Here is a 13,449-nt window from a genome sequence, read left to right on the forward strand (position 1 = left end):
TTGGTGCCGAGCGCTGCTTGGGATGTATTTGTTTGTTTGTATGACGCCGTGCAGCAGACAGAGCTGGATTTACATCCAGGGAATCTCAGCAGTTGCCTATGGCAGGCAAGCAAGAAAGTGGAAAAACCAGCTCCAGAGATTGCAGGCAGTGACGTACATGGTTCCTCCAGGAGTGGGGTCCCACAGGGCTCTACCTCCCTCCTGCCCTGTTATAACTGTATTCCTGCCCCCGTCTTCCTCTCCTGAACAGCACGTGGCTGTTTGCTTCGTTGGCTTCTTAAGGTTCCTGTTGTTCCTTCCTCCAGCCCACTGACTCCCTCTGGCTGGCATGTCGACTGGTCCCTGCAATTCTGTGTCATTTCCAGACTTATCAAGAGTGGGCTCCTCACCTCCTCCAGGTTGTTAGTAGGGATGCTAAAAAGGACAGGTCCTGCAGTGAGCCCAATGGTTGCCCTACATCCCTCCACCCCCAGCCATCCAGCCAGGTTAACTAACCTGGTTGTCTACCTCTACTTGGATACTGGGAGACAGAACCCAAACGCTTGTTAAAATGAACACAGTAGACAACCATGCTCTCCTCTCATCTGTAAATCTCCATAGATCCAGGAGGTGAGGCACATCCATGCGGATCATTCCTAATCTCCTCCAAGACACACTCAGTGGTCTCACAGCCTGGTGCGAAGCTGATGAGCTCCAGTATTGTAGACTCATTAAAGAAATATCCTTTAGGATCATCAAGTCTGGCTATCGGATCCTCATATTTGATCCTTTCTCTCATGCTGGGCATCTTCCCCATCTCTAATTTCCCAAGAAGCTGCCATGTTGCTTCAGCACTGTGCTCCCAGCACCCATGGGTGCATGGGATGGGACTGCTGGGACAGATTCTAAGCACATGTCAGAAAGCAGCTCATCACAGGCTAATAAAACATCTCGTGATGATGTTCCCATGCTGGAGGGTCCCAATGGAGGTCTCCATGCCATGAGGGGGCCCAAGCTGGAGGGAGTCTTATTGGAATCCCACACTGAGAGGGTCTCCATGTTGGATGGGTCCTACTGGGGTCCCACCCCATGTCAAGAATGATCCCGCTGGGGGTCCCAGTTTGAGAGGGGAAGAGTCCTTTTGGCAGTCCCCATGACATGGAGAGTGGTCTCACTGGGGCATGGGTGGTCTCGTTGGAGGGCCCAGTTTGGGGGATTCTATTAGGGGGTTCACATGCCATTGAGAGTGATCCCATTGAGGGGGTCCCAGTTTGAGTGTGGGGTTCCATTGGGGTCCCTATGGCATTGAGGGTGTCTCACTGAGGACTCACAGTTTTCGGGGAGGATCCCATTGGGTCCCCATGTCACGGGAAGGATCCCGCTGGAGGTCCGCATAACACTGGGGGTTCCCATTGGGGTCCCACACTGGGGGATGATGTGTTTCCTGCCTCCACTGCTGGGAACAGTGCTTCCCTCCTGTCTCCCCACTCCCTGCAAGCCTGAGGTGTAGGGCAGGGAGGGGGCTGCTCCGTCTCATTGCCTCCACATCTGAGCTGCAGTGCAGCACACAGACAGCGTCCACTCCCTTCCCCCTCTCAGTGCCTGTTATCTCCTGGGGCCATGCTGTGTAATTTAGAGAAGTATTCCAACGCGGTAATTAACGTCTGAGCTTTGGAGGGCACTGTCTCTCTCTGTCTCCTTCAGAGGAAGAGAGGAAGAACCTCCCTCAGCTGCAGCCGAGCCGCAGGGCGGTGCTGCTGGGAGGGAAAATCACATCTTGTCGCACGGAGGGAGTTTTATTTTAATGGCTTTCCCTTTTCAAAAAGCATCAGAATTTGGAAGCTCTCTGGCAGTGAAATAAGAGGTTGGGTTTTAGGATTGCATTCTCTGAGAGCGAGGCAGAATTTGGCTTTTTCTGTTGCGCAGTGAAGGCAACGAGAGGTCCAGATCCTGACCCCACACCCCTTCTGCCTCAGAGCTCCAACGTGGCCAGGGCTGACCCAAGAAAACAGGGAGAAATCAGTCCTGGAGGAAGAGCCGGGCATGAGGAGGAAGGAAGAAACTAACAGTTAGTTATGTCGCCTACAAAGCCGTGCTGGTCGTGGAGCTGAGCCCCTGGGACCCTGGGGGCAAACAAAAACAGAACAGCAAATGCGGTTTTTCATTTGTGCTCCTTGTTTTGGCCAAGGACAGGGTTGAGGGGGATGCCTAGGAGGTGTCTCCCCTGGAAAGCAATTGGTGTTTGGGAATAGATGAAGACACAAAAATGGTGATACCCAGAGCTCAGCTCAATGTTTTGTGCACCAGAACTTGTGTTCCTGGAAAGCTGCAGGACTCAGTCACAGCCAGTGAGCATGGGAACTGCAGTGCCGTGTTTCAGACAAGGAAGGGCTTTGGTGCCAGAGAGAAAATCCCATCTATATCCCTGCTCACCCCAGGGTTTGCTCTCTTCTATATCTTCCATTATGGATATAGATTTGGACTATGAACAGCTTTGCAAGCAGAGCCAAATTTAGAGAAGCAAGGCCACCAGGGACAACCGGGGCCACCGCTGTCTCCTTGCCCTAGGGGATTGCTGGGGAAGCCTCCATTCATTCCTTGGGAAAAGGGTGGAAGGAGCAATGAGAGCAGGTGCCATCCCCTGGGATGGTCCCACCTCCTCACACTGGGACACCGCTGTCAGCCACAGGGTTGGGTTTGGGATTGGACCCGGTGATTCGTATGGATCCCTTCCAGCTCAGGATGTTCTGTGATGCTATTTGTGTCCACAACCACGTGAAGAGCCAGCAGAGCACCGAGTGTCCAGCAGCCAAGGGTGGGCCCTGTGCAATCAGCACGATGCTTTCGCCGCTTCTTTCCCTTTGGGATGAGGTCACATCCTCTGCTCCCAGGGCTGTTATGGCTGCAGCCAGGCAGGGTGAGGCTGACAGCGTGGATCTCCCACTCCACCTCACCCGCACGCATACCTCTGGTTCTGCTCAGACAGTCCCAATGGATGTGTCCCCAAGGTGAGGGCGATGCCTTCCATCTCTCTCTTCTAAGGGGAGCCACCCAATAGGGCTACCACTGGGTTGCATGGTCTGACTTGATGAGCAACAAGATTGCCTTCGTCATTGTCTCTATGGTTTCCATCTTTGGAGAAGTCTCTTTTGCTGTCCCAGATCTGGGGAGAGAGATGCTTCATGGTTTCCCTTGTCTGCAGTGGGAAGGAGGAGGAGGAGTTTCCCACGGCTGGGCACAGGCTTTGTTCTCTGGCCTTAATGTAATTTGCTGTTAAGTATCTCTTGTTGGAGCTCCACGGGAGCCCAGTGAGGAGAACCAATGTTGTCATTTGCTGGGTGCAGTAGGCAAACCGATCTCCTACTCTCCAATCACCTCCAGTCTCCCAAAATGTCCAGGTTGGGTAAGAGGAGAACAGAAGTCTCCTCCTCAGCTAAAAGCTGTAAGACAAGTAGAAGCAGCTCCTTCAGGCTGTCTCAGATGCAGCATGATACGGTCCCTAACTCACTGCGGGGCCAGCAGTGCCCCATCCTGGTGGCCTCTTCCCAATGAAGCAAGTGGGAATTGCCATCAGCATCTTCCAAAAGGGGCTGATACTCCTGTGTGGGGTACACATTGTGAAACTGCAGTGGTCTTGGAACCTTCATTGTATCGTGGCTGGAGTAGCAGAACTTTTGGGGTGGCTGTTCTTGTTTCCTCCAAATGTGTCCGGTTTCACCCTTTGCTGCTGATTCAGTCTGCAGTGGGGCTGGGTGGGAAAACAGTGTGCCCTGTGCATCCCTTATCTCATCAGTTCTGTAATGGAAAGGAATTCCCCCAATCTCATTTCGTGCTTAGGCAACCTCAGCATCAGAGAAGATGCTGTTTGTGTCTTCTGGTTCCAAAAGTTCCTCTGATGCCTAGCAATGGGGAGTTGATACTTCTTCAGGGAACTGTTTGGAGGAATCCTGGAATTGTCTGTGCTGATGGAGTGTTAATTACTCCTCCCCAGTGCCCACATTTGCACTTTGCTTTTTCCCCAGTCTGTTTTCGCCAACCCATGCCACCCAGACAGACCAACTCCTGCTCAGTGCTGCTCCCAGAGAAGCCCCAGACACCCCATGCCTCTGGGTCATCATTCCAGGAGGTCAGAAAATCTTCTTTGCTTTCACACTGGAGTCATCACTGAAGCGTCCCAAAGCATTGCATGCTAAGAGGCAGTTTGTGGCCAGCGCTGCTTATGCCATTCTGCAAGCATTGTCATACACAATAATTAGTGCAGAGCCTTACAGGAAAAGTGTCATTGCAGCTGTAGAGGGTAATGTATGCATCTCCTGATGGGAAGAGCTGCAGAGCATGACCCAGCCTGCATGATATGGTGAGAAGTGAGGCAGGTTCTCCATCTTGCTCGTGGTGTGGGCACCCTGAGAGCTGTGCATCAGCACTTCTGTGGTGTGGGTTATCTTGGTAGAAAGTGGGTAATGAACCCAAATAGTTGTGGGGATGTGCACTGGAGTACTAGGGAGTTTGGCTTACATCCAGTGGACTGCAACAAATTCAGGTGAGTCCGTCAGCACTTGGAAGGAGGAAACTGGTGATACGTGATGAAGCCCAGGTGCAGTTTTGGATCCTTCTTGTCCTCTCCTGGATAATGGGAGCGCAGGGATGCTGAGTAAGCCTTGGGAGCAGAGGAGGAAGGAATAGGGGATAATCATAGTACCATAGGATGGTTGGGTTGGAAGGGACCTGGAAGATCCTAGAACGATAGAACTAAGGAGTGGTTGGGTTGGCAGAGGCCTTACAACCCATCCGATTCCAATTCCATGCCATGAGCTGGTTGTCCTTCACCAGACCAGGTTGCCCAGGGCCCCATCTAAAGCCATCTACACACAACCCAGTGGGATGTGCCCTGGGGGATGCTGCTTTAACAGAGAGGTTGGACTGGATGATGCAAAATCTTCAGTTCTTCTGCAGAGCCAGTCTTGGTGAGTGGAGAGAAATAAGGCATATGCTCTTGCTACTTTGTTTTGCTGGTGGATATTCACAGCTGTACCCAAATCTGCTGTCGGTGGAGTTCCTTAGATTTGATAAGCAATAATGCCCAGTGCTCCCAGGAAATCCCAATCACACACAGCACTTCCAGCAACAGACCCTCAAGGTATTTCGGGTCCAGAGCCATTTTTTACCCATCACTCAGTGGAGCACAGATAGTTGAGAACTGGAGCTTTGCAAGGATGGAAGCACGATGCCTTCTGTCTCCCACCAGTCTACACAGCTCTCGATCCAGCACCAGCAGAAGAAGTGAGAAGCCTTTTGCAACCGTGGCCGGGTGTTATGTGACCAGCCGGGCAGATCCTGGCACACGGCCCCCACTCTTAGGAAATCGAGCAGACTCTTTGTCTGCTTTCCAGCAGCAACTGCTGCTTTGGCTGCACGGCTTCACCCAATACAGGGAACTGGCTAAAGAGCATGGAGAAGTGTTCTTGCAGACAGCCTCAGCCCCAAGGGGATGATTGCTAGGTAAACCCAAAGTGTGTGGGGCTGAGCAGACAGTGGGAATGGTGTGAGACACAGTGGGGTTGGGTAGCACAGGGAGGAGCAGTTGTAAATAGTGAAATAAATAATAATTCCAACGTGGGAGTGATAATTTACTAAGTATAGTGTGTTTACCTTGAAATATTTTAAGTAAATAAAAATCAGATTGCAAACAATTGCTTAGGGTCAGGATCTGGTTGTGCAAAAGCCACACATCAGGCTTGCAGTTTGCTCAGGTTTGGGTTTGCACACTCAGCGCTTGCATGCAGCCCTGACTGTGTGAGCTGCTAGGAACATCCCAATTGTGACATCCGAGTGATGGCATCCCAGTGGTGACATCCCAGCAGTGTCCTGATGATGACATCCCAATGGTGCCATCCCAGTGGTGACATCCCAGTGGTGACATCCCAGTGATGGCATCCCAGAGGAAGCATCCCAACAGTGACATCTCAGTGGTGGCATCACAGCAGGGACATCGCAGTGGTAGCATCCCAGTCTCTGCTAAAGTGTACTTCTGGGCTACTGCCTGTTTATATTTATCTCTAATCGAAATAGTTTTTTGTTGCTGTTGTTTTTTTGGGGGAAGGTTTAATGTAATCTCTTGAGTTGTTTTGCAAAGAATCTGTTAACTGTTTAGGAGAACTTATCTCAGAGCTTGTGGCTTGGGCTTAACCACTGTTCCCAAACAATTCAGTGGAAAGATAAACTTGGGGGAACTGCTGCATGCATTCAGTGCCTGGCTGGGTATTTGTCTAACATGAAATCAAACCGATGGGACCGTGTGCTTGTCCAGATGCTGTCAACATCAGCTTCAAAACAGAGTGCTTTCTGCTGAAAACAGAAGAGAGCGAAGACACAGCTTTGAGACCTACTATAATTCCTCGAGTTACTTCTTGTTTCCCAGTGGTGGTGGAGCTGTAAACGTGTTCATATCTAAAAGAAAGGAAACAGAATAAAATGGAAGTGGGAAGAAGAGATGACTGAGGCTGAAAAGCAGAACAGTGTGTTCAGTAAGATGTGTGACTTCGGAGCAAATTCACTGCCACTGAGCTGTGTTGTTCATGGGCAGGTTTAATTAGCCCAAAGACTTTTCCACGTTTTGCCTTTTTTTTTATGAATTTCAGAGATGAATGAAATCAGTTAAGTCTGCCACAGCAATGCACCACATCACAGTTTTTATCTGCAGAAAAATCAGCCAGTACAGTTCTGCTCTGTCTCCTGTGGCTTTAAGAGAAAGCCTGAAATGAGGACTCTGTGTGCATGACAGTGGTAAAGTGAAGACAGAAGCAAAGAGGAGGTTGGTGGCCTTGCACGTGGCAAGGGGGTTGGAGCTTTATGATCCTTGAGGTCCCTTCCAACCTAAGCCATTCTATGATTCTGTGATTCTGTAAAAATGTGCCTTTTTGACCCAGCTTTGCTCACAGCTCCTCGTTTTTGGGGATGGATGGGCTGAGCTGCCCTTTGCCACTGACCCATGCCATTGTGGCCTGACCCTGTAGCATCGTGTTGGGGTGCTCTTAGAAGCTGCTTGTGCCTATGGGCTGTGTTTGGAATGCAGAGTTCTGGGAGAGCAGAGCTGGGTCTGGGGTTGGCTCCAGTGGGGAAGCAGCTGAAAAGATCACTACTGAAATGCCAAAAGGTGAATGGAGATCCTTTGTGCTTCAAGGATAAGGTGGTGGGAAGGGACCAGGGAGACTCCCATGCTCTCAGCAAGCATCAGTACTCTAAGAGAACTGGTTAATCTCCAATCTCCTCTCTTTTGCAGTTGTTACAATCTCAGGATGTGAAGGAGGATGCTGTGCTGTGCTGCTCCATGGAGGTAGGGAAGCTCCACATCATGTTGTCCCTTCTGCCTCCTGCAGCAGTGGTGGGCTATGCAGAGGGCTTTGTAGGGAAATTATGGTACCTATACTGCACAGGTGGGATTGCAAAGTTGAGGTTGGGGTTTCTGGGGCTGCTTTAGGAGCGTGTGGCCATGCTCAGAAGGCTGGAAACACAGTGCTGGTTGCGATGCAAAGGGATTTGTTCTACATCCAGAAGAGCCCTGCTTAGTGACCGGGGCAGACGACAGCTGTGAATCAGCAGCAAATGTAGGATCAGGTAAAGGGCTGTACACCACATCACAGCACATGCTGTGTTTTGACAATAGCTCAAGTTCTGGGTGGGATTTTTCCAAAGCACCCAGTGCTGCTGCCTTTGAAGTTGGTGGGAGATGAACCATGCACTCCTCCCTCCCGCAACCTCGCTCGTAGTGCAGCATTTCTGTTTTTCAACAAGAGGAGGAAATAGTAAAAATTCTTCTTGGAATGAATGGTAAGGCACTGGCACAGACTGCCCTGTGAAGTGGTGGAGTCCCCATCCCCAGAGGTGTCCAAGAACCACGGAGATGTGGTACTTGGGCACATGGTCAGTGGACATGGTGGGGTGGATTGGACTTGGGGGTCTTGGAAGCCTTCTCCAACCTTCCTGATTCTGTGCTTCTGTTTGGGAACACGTCTAAGTGGCCTTTGTGGCGGTGGCTCAGTGGTTGGACTGGATCATCTTAGTATTCTCTTACAACCTTAACTGATTGTGTGACTATTGGGGCATGGTGGCGGTGGGTTGGCAGTTGGACCTGATGGTCTTTTTCACCCTGAACGATACTGCCTTTCTACAAAAACAAAGCCGTAACGCTGTTGCCCCCTCTCTTCTGACAGCTGCAGAGCACCGGCCGGCTGCTGGAGGAGCAGCTGCCTGAGATGATGACGGAGCTGCTGGCTGCGGCCCGCGACAAGATGCTGTGTCCCTCTGAGTCCATGCTGACGCGTTCCCTCCTGCTGGAGGTCATCGAGCTGCACGCCAACAATTGGAACCCGCTGACGCCCACCATCACGCAGTACTACAACAAGACAATCCAAAAACTGACGGCCTGAGGGGCAGGGCAGGATGGGGTGGGAAGGGGCGAGGAGAAGACGTGCACCTTAGCGGGATTCCAGTTGATGTACCCAAGCAGACAAACCCCAGCATGCTCGAGAATTATGTTCGTGGGGTGGGGAGGGAGAAGCATGTTTCTTTCAGCCTCGTCGCCAAGTGCCACCCCTCCTCCCTGCCGTGTTTTTGTTGTAGGGTTTTCTTTTCTGAAATCGGCGTGTCCCGCCGGGTTATTGTTTGGCTTTAGAAAGACGACGGTGAGTCGGAGGAGCGAGCCCAATGGGGCCAGGATTGTTTTCACGCTGTCCCCCCGCCCGGCTCCGGCCAACTGGCAGCAGGCAGCACACAGCAGATGTCTGGGGAGGACAAAGCGTGGCACACACTACACAGACACTCATCACTGACGGCTTTTGTGCAGCGGAGCTCTCGTTATTTTATTTTTCGCCCTCTTCTTCTCTTCAGCTTTCTGCCCCCACCTCCGCTCCGTCTCCTCCGGATTTCGATGGGCACATAGGATGGCTTTCTGATTTGCACTGGGTTTTGTTTTTTTTTTCTCGTGTTTTTATTCTGTTTTATCTTATGACCGTCAAAACGGACAATTGCGATCCGCGCGGAGATGGGGCAGCAGTGCTCAGCCTCCGCTCACGAATGGTTTCATGAAGATGCTGAAGCAGGAGAAGGATTTTACAAGAGCCCAAAAGCCACTTTTGGAGAAACGTAGCCACAGTCTTCTTGCCAGAAACCTCTCAGATTTACCCAAAAACACGTGCCCTGAGCTAGGAGCTCTGCAGAACACGGGATGCTGCTATGCTGCAGCATCTCCCATCCACTTAACAGTAGCCCTTTTTTTTTTTTTAATTTTTTTTTTGTTGTTGTTTCTGTTGAAAGAGTGCTTTATTGTAATTACTGTCATCATTGTAATTATACATTTAAGAGCAGGCCTGTTATAGTCAGGCCTATTCATGTACAGGGCAAGGGAGAAATGAAGACTTGGTGTTCTTGGGAAACCAGCAGAGAGAAGGCAAAAAGCATATGGCAAAAAAAGGGAGGAAAAAGAAGAGGAAAACAACGAGAAGCCGAAAATACAGGTTTCCTGCTGCTTTCTCACTGGCTGCATTTCCTACCTAGTTTGTAGACTGTGATTCAGTGGGCTTGGAGGTTCCTTCCAACCCATCTGTTCCATGGTTCTGTGATCTTCAAGGTCCCTTCCTACCCAACCATTACGTGGTTCTGTGGATCTCTGGGGAGCTGGAAGAGCAGAGACTTTTGACGTGAAGGTGTTGAGGAAGTGAGAGTCTTGGTTAGACGGTTCAGAGTGCTGGGAGCCGTTCAGTTGGTTGCTTGTTGGTGTGTTTGCAGATCCACACCTGGAGTACGAGAGAGGAACTGGGGAGAAGAGCTTCAGCGGTCCTAAATGCTGAGGAAACAGGGAGATGGTTGCCTGTATGGAAGGACTGATACCAGGATCTGAGCTGGCAGCCTCCCCGCAGCCCACAGCACAGCATCCCTTGGACCCTGCTCTCTGACTGGAGCAAAAGAAGGAAAAAAGAAGGAAAAAAAATATAAAAAATCTAAAGAGAAAAAAAAAAAAAAAAAAATTAAAAAAAAAAACAAAAAAAAAAAAAACAAAAAAAAATAACAACAAAAAAACAGGAGAAAATCCCAGGGGGAGATTTGCCCTTCAGCACCGGGATTTCTCCCATCAAAGAACTTCTGTGTGAAATCCATCCATGTTCATCCCACCATGGACCGCTCGGTCACTCACTACATCCCTCACTCCGTTGATACGTGAGAATCTAGGAGTTGACCAAAAATGTCATTTTTTTTTTTTCCCCCAGTATTACGTTCTGCTGCTGGTGTCCCTCACTGTGGGGGCAAAGTGTGGGCAACGTTGTATTTCGGGTGCGGAATACCCTCTTTTGGCCAAAAGTGGGGCTGGCACCACGGCGATGTCCCGAAACTGCAGCCCCCAGCACCCTCCTTCCCATTGCCAAACAACTGCCAGAGATTTAGTGTTGGTGCCCACAGTCAATTCATTTGGATTCCCTATGAGAGAGTTCAGCCCCGTTTGGAGAACTCTTTTGTCTGTATGCAGGTGGAACAAAAATGGGGGAAAAAAAGGCAAGGTGATTTGCCTGGTTCCCCTCATCCCCCAAAGGGGATTGATCAGTTGGCGTGATTGACAGTTTCAGAGGAAAACTTGTCAGAAGAACAGTTCTCCTGCTTTATTTTATAACATCCCTCTCTTGGAAATATTTTCCCACTGGGTATTTGATGGCTTTACACTAATTTTACTCTTCTTGGTGTGAGCTGTTCGCCCATCCCAGTGACACTCAGTATTTTTCAGGAGAACAAACACGAAGGACCGCGTCCATCGCCAGGGGAGCAGCAATGTCCTGCAGAAGTTCACACTAGCAGTTCTTTCTTTTTTTTTTTTTTTAATGTATTTATTTGCATTTGAAGAGGCACCATTTTTAATTTAATCGTATTTGTTAAATGAAGCGCTTTAAAAAAAAAAAAAAAATTAAAAAAAAAAAAAAAACAACAAGGAGAAAGGATTTGGGGAGCATAAAGACTAGATATTCATCCTAGAGAAAACAGAAACTCATCGTTTTCAGCATTTCAGAGACGAGCTGACAACTCTTTGTGGCAATGCAGTCTTCTTGATAGAACATCAGACCCACCGTATGCTATAGAACACGTCATCTGAGTAATAAATGTGTAGAGCTTGACGTTTTCCCATCGTTTTGTTGGGACGTGCCATCATTTTTTGGTGTTGAGCTTCAAACATAGGATAGAGGGGGGAAGAAAGGAAATCACAGTGTCTGGTGTGAAACATCGCTCCATTCCATCCATCCTACAGCTTGTGTTGGAACTCGGGCGCTCAACGCTGCTCGGTGGTGCCCCTTCCCAGTAGGTTTTGGCCATGGGGATAGGGCGGGGGAACCCCGCAGCACATCGCGACCCGATGCACCGCTCTGCCTGTTACTCAATATATATATAATAAAGAAATAAAGCTGTGGTTTTTCCAAGAAGTTTCCTGTGGAAAACCCGTCTCAACGTCGCCGGAGTCAATTAGAGGGGGCTTTTGAGCCAACGGAGGTGTGCGCCTTGGTCGGGAAGCCGTGGGTGACTCGAGGTGAGGGCTTTGTGTCATCAGCTGCCGGGCTACGGCAGGAGGATGCCGCTGATCCACTCCTGCTGTGTAAGAGTGGCAGTGCCTCTTGCAACATGCCTACGTGACCGCGTGCAGCTCGCTGGGCTCCGAGCAAACAGGGGCAGTGGGAGGAGCAATCCCCAGGTGGGAGTTGCCACCAAAAAGCTCACCCGAAGGCTCTGCGTTGTGTTACGGTGTTGGTAGAGCAGGGGAAAAACAGAAGTGGGTCTGTGCTGCGTCAGCTGTATGCCAGGTGATGGCCTCAAGTTGCACCGCAGGACCATCAGGTTGGACATTAGGAACAATTTCTTCTCCAAAGAGTGGTGATGCAGCAGCATAGGCTGCACAGGGAGATGGTGCAGCCACCATCGCTGTGGGCGTTCAAGAGCCGTGGAGATGTGGCACTTGGGGACATGGTCAGTGGGCATGGTTGGGGTGGGCTGGGCTTGGGTTTGGGGATCTGGGAGGGCTTTTCCAATCCTCAGTGATTCTATGGAGATACACCTTACCCTGAGGTTGCAACTTGTCGGTTTCATACCCGTTACAGCACTGCCACAGAGTTAATGGCAAAAATATGCCAAGTCCCTCTGAAGAAAAAAGACAAGATTTCGGAATTCCATTCTGTCCCAGATTGCCCAAGCTTTTCACCAAAGTGCCTCATTTCAGTGTATTTTATGTTGCTGTAGCGATGACATCTAAACAAAGTGTTTGGACTTCATTAGCACAGCCCTTCTCAATAGCTTCACGCAGAGCCTTCCCATGGTGTGTTCTTGTTTGTGGAAGTGGGCCTTGAGAGCATCCCCTGGCCCTCTCCCAGAGCTGGTGCCAACAAAACCAGGTTCTGTGGGGTTGGGATGGACCCAATCTGGATCCTGGAGGTCCATTAGACCTCCGTGAGGAAATTCTGCATGTGCTGTGTCCTCTCCATGGTCACTGGCAAACAGGACACATAGCTGGGGCTCATCCCTCCCAAATCCCATAGCCCAGGCCACGGTCCTGCAAAACCTGTAGGAATTCTTTTTTTATCCAGCAACCCCACTCGTAAGGAGAGCTCAGATTTCAATTCTGAAACTGAAACTTTACTTTTCCAGCATTTCTACATTTTAAGCTCCAATAAACTCAAACTCTCCTAGAAGAGCTCTGTTCCAGTAAATGAGGGTTGTAGGAGAAGGGGGGAGAGAAACGAAGGTGCATCAGGGACAGGTTACACCAACCTGTCTGCTGCTAATTGCATCTATTGCGTTAAGAAGAACTGGTTTGAGGGCAAATGCTGCAAAATACCGCTCTGGGGAAAAAAAGACACAAAGTGCAGGTTGCGAAATTCACCCTATGCATTGTTTTACTGCAAAGGTAACTTCTACCCCAGGGTGTTGTGTTTTACAGCATTGCAAGAAATCAGACCCAGGCTCGCAGGTGCAGGCTGTGTTCTGCTAAAGCTAAAGCACAGGCATGAGGCACGCTCAGTGCTGGTGGTAAACCCATTGTAATTTTTTAGGGGAGGGGAAAGGCACTTGGGATCATGTTGCATGTGGAGATTCCCCTGTAGTATTCATTTTCTGGGGGCAGACAACCATCCCTGGTCCTCATCTTTCCAATTCATACACACCTTCCGGTCCCTCCAGTGGAGATTTCTGCCTTTCTGCTGTTGGTCCATCTGGTGCCACCACTGTCCTACCATGGCCACCCAGAGCAGGGAGCTCAGGTGCTTTGGGAGACCTCCAAGGAGGGAGAGAAGGGATCTGGCATGAAACATGCTGAGTCTGTACCCACTCTTCTCCACCTGATTGCCCCAAGGTCATCTTCAAGGCCTTTTCCAACTTGAAAGATGGCGTGGTTCTATGGTTGGGACGACGGGCATGGGTAAATGGTTGGATATAATAGCCACAGTG

At 50.0% G+C, this 13,449-nt stretch overlaps 1 protein-coding gene across 1 annotated transcript in view; it reads left to right on the forward strand.

Annotated features, from left to right (window-relative positions):
• Positions 1-11,438, forward strand: part of LOC128074335 (CBP80/20-dependent translation initiation factor) — a 41,820-nt gene extending 30,382 nt beyond the window's left edge. The window contains exons 5-6 of the mRNA XM_052670100.1: positions 7,259-7,312; positions 8,190-11,438. Coding sequence (XP_052526060.1) covers positions 7,259-7,312; positions 8,190-8,405 — 270 coding nt within the window. The 3' untranslated portion in view covers positions 8,406-11,438. The remainder of the gene's footprint in view (positions 1-7,258; positions 7,313-8,189) is intronic.
• Positions 11,439-13,449: the final 2,011 nt, after the last annotated feature.

Source organism: Tympanuchus pallidicinctus, unplaced genomic scaffold, assembly GCF_026119805.1.
Source record: "Tympanuchus pallidicinctus isolate F22 unplaced genomic scaffold, pur_lepc_1.0 scaffold9, whole genome shotgun sequence".
Lineage (NCBI taxonomy): Eukaryota > Metazoa > Chordata > Aves > Galliformes > Phasianidae > Tympanuchus > Tympanuchus pallidicinctus.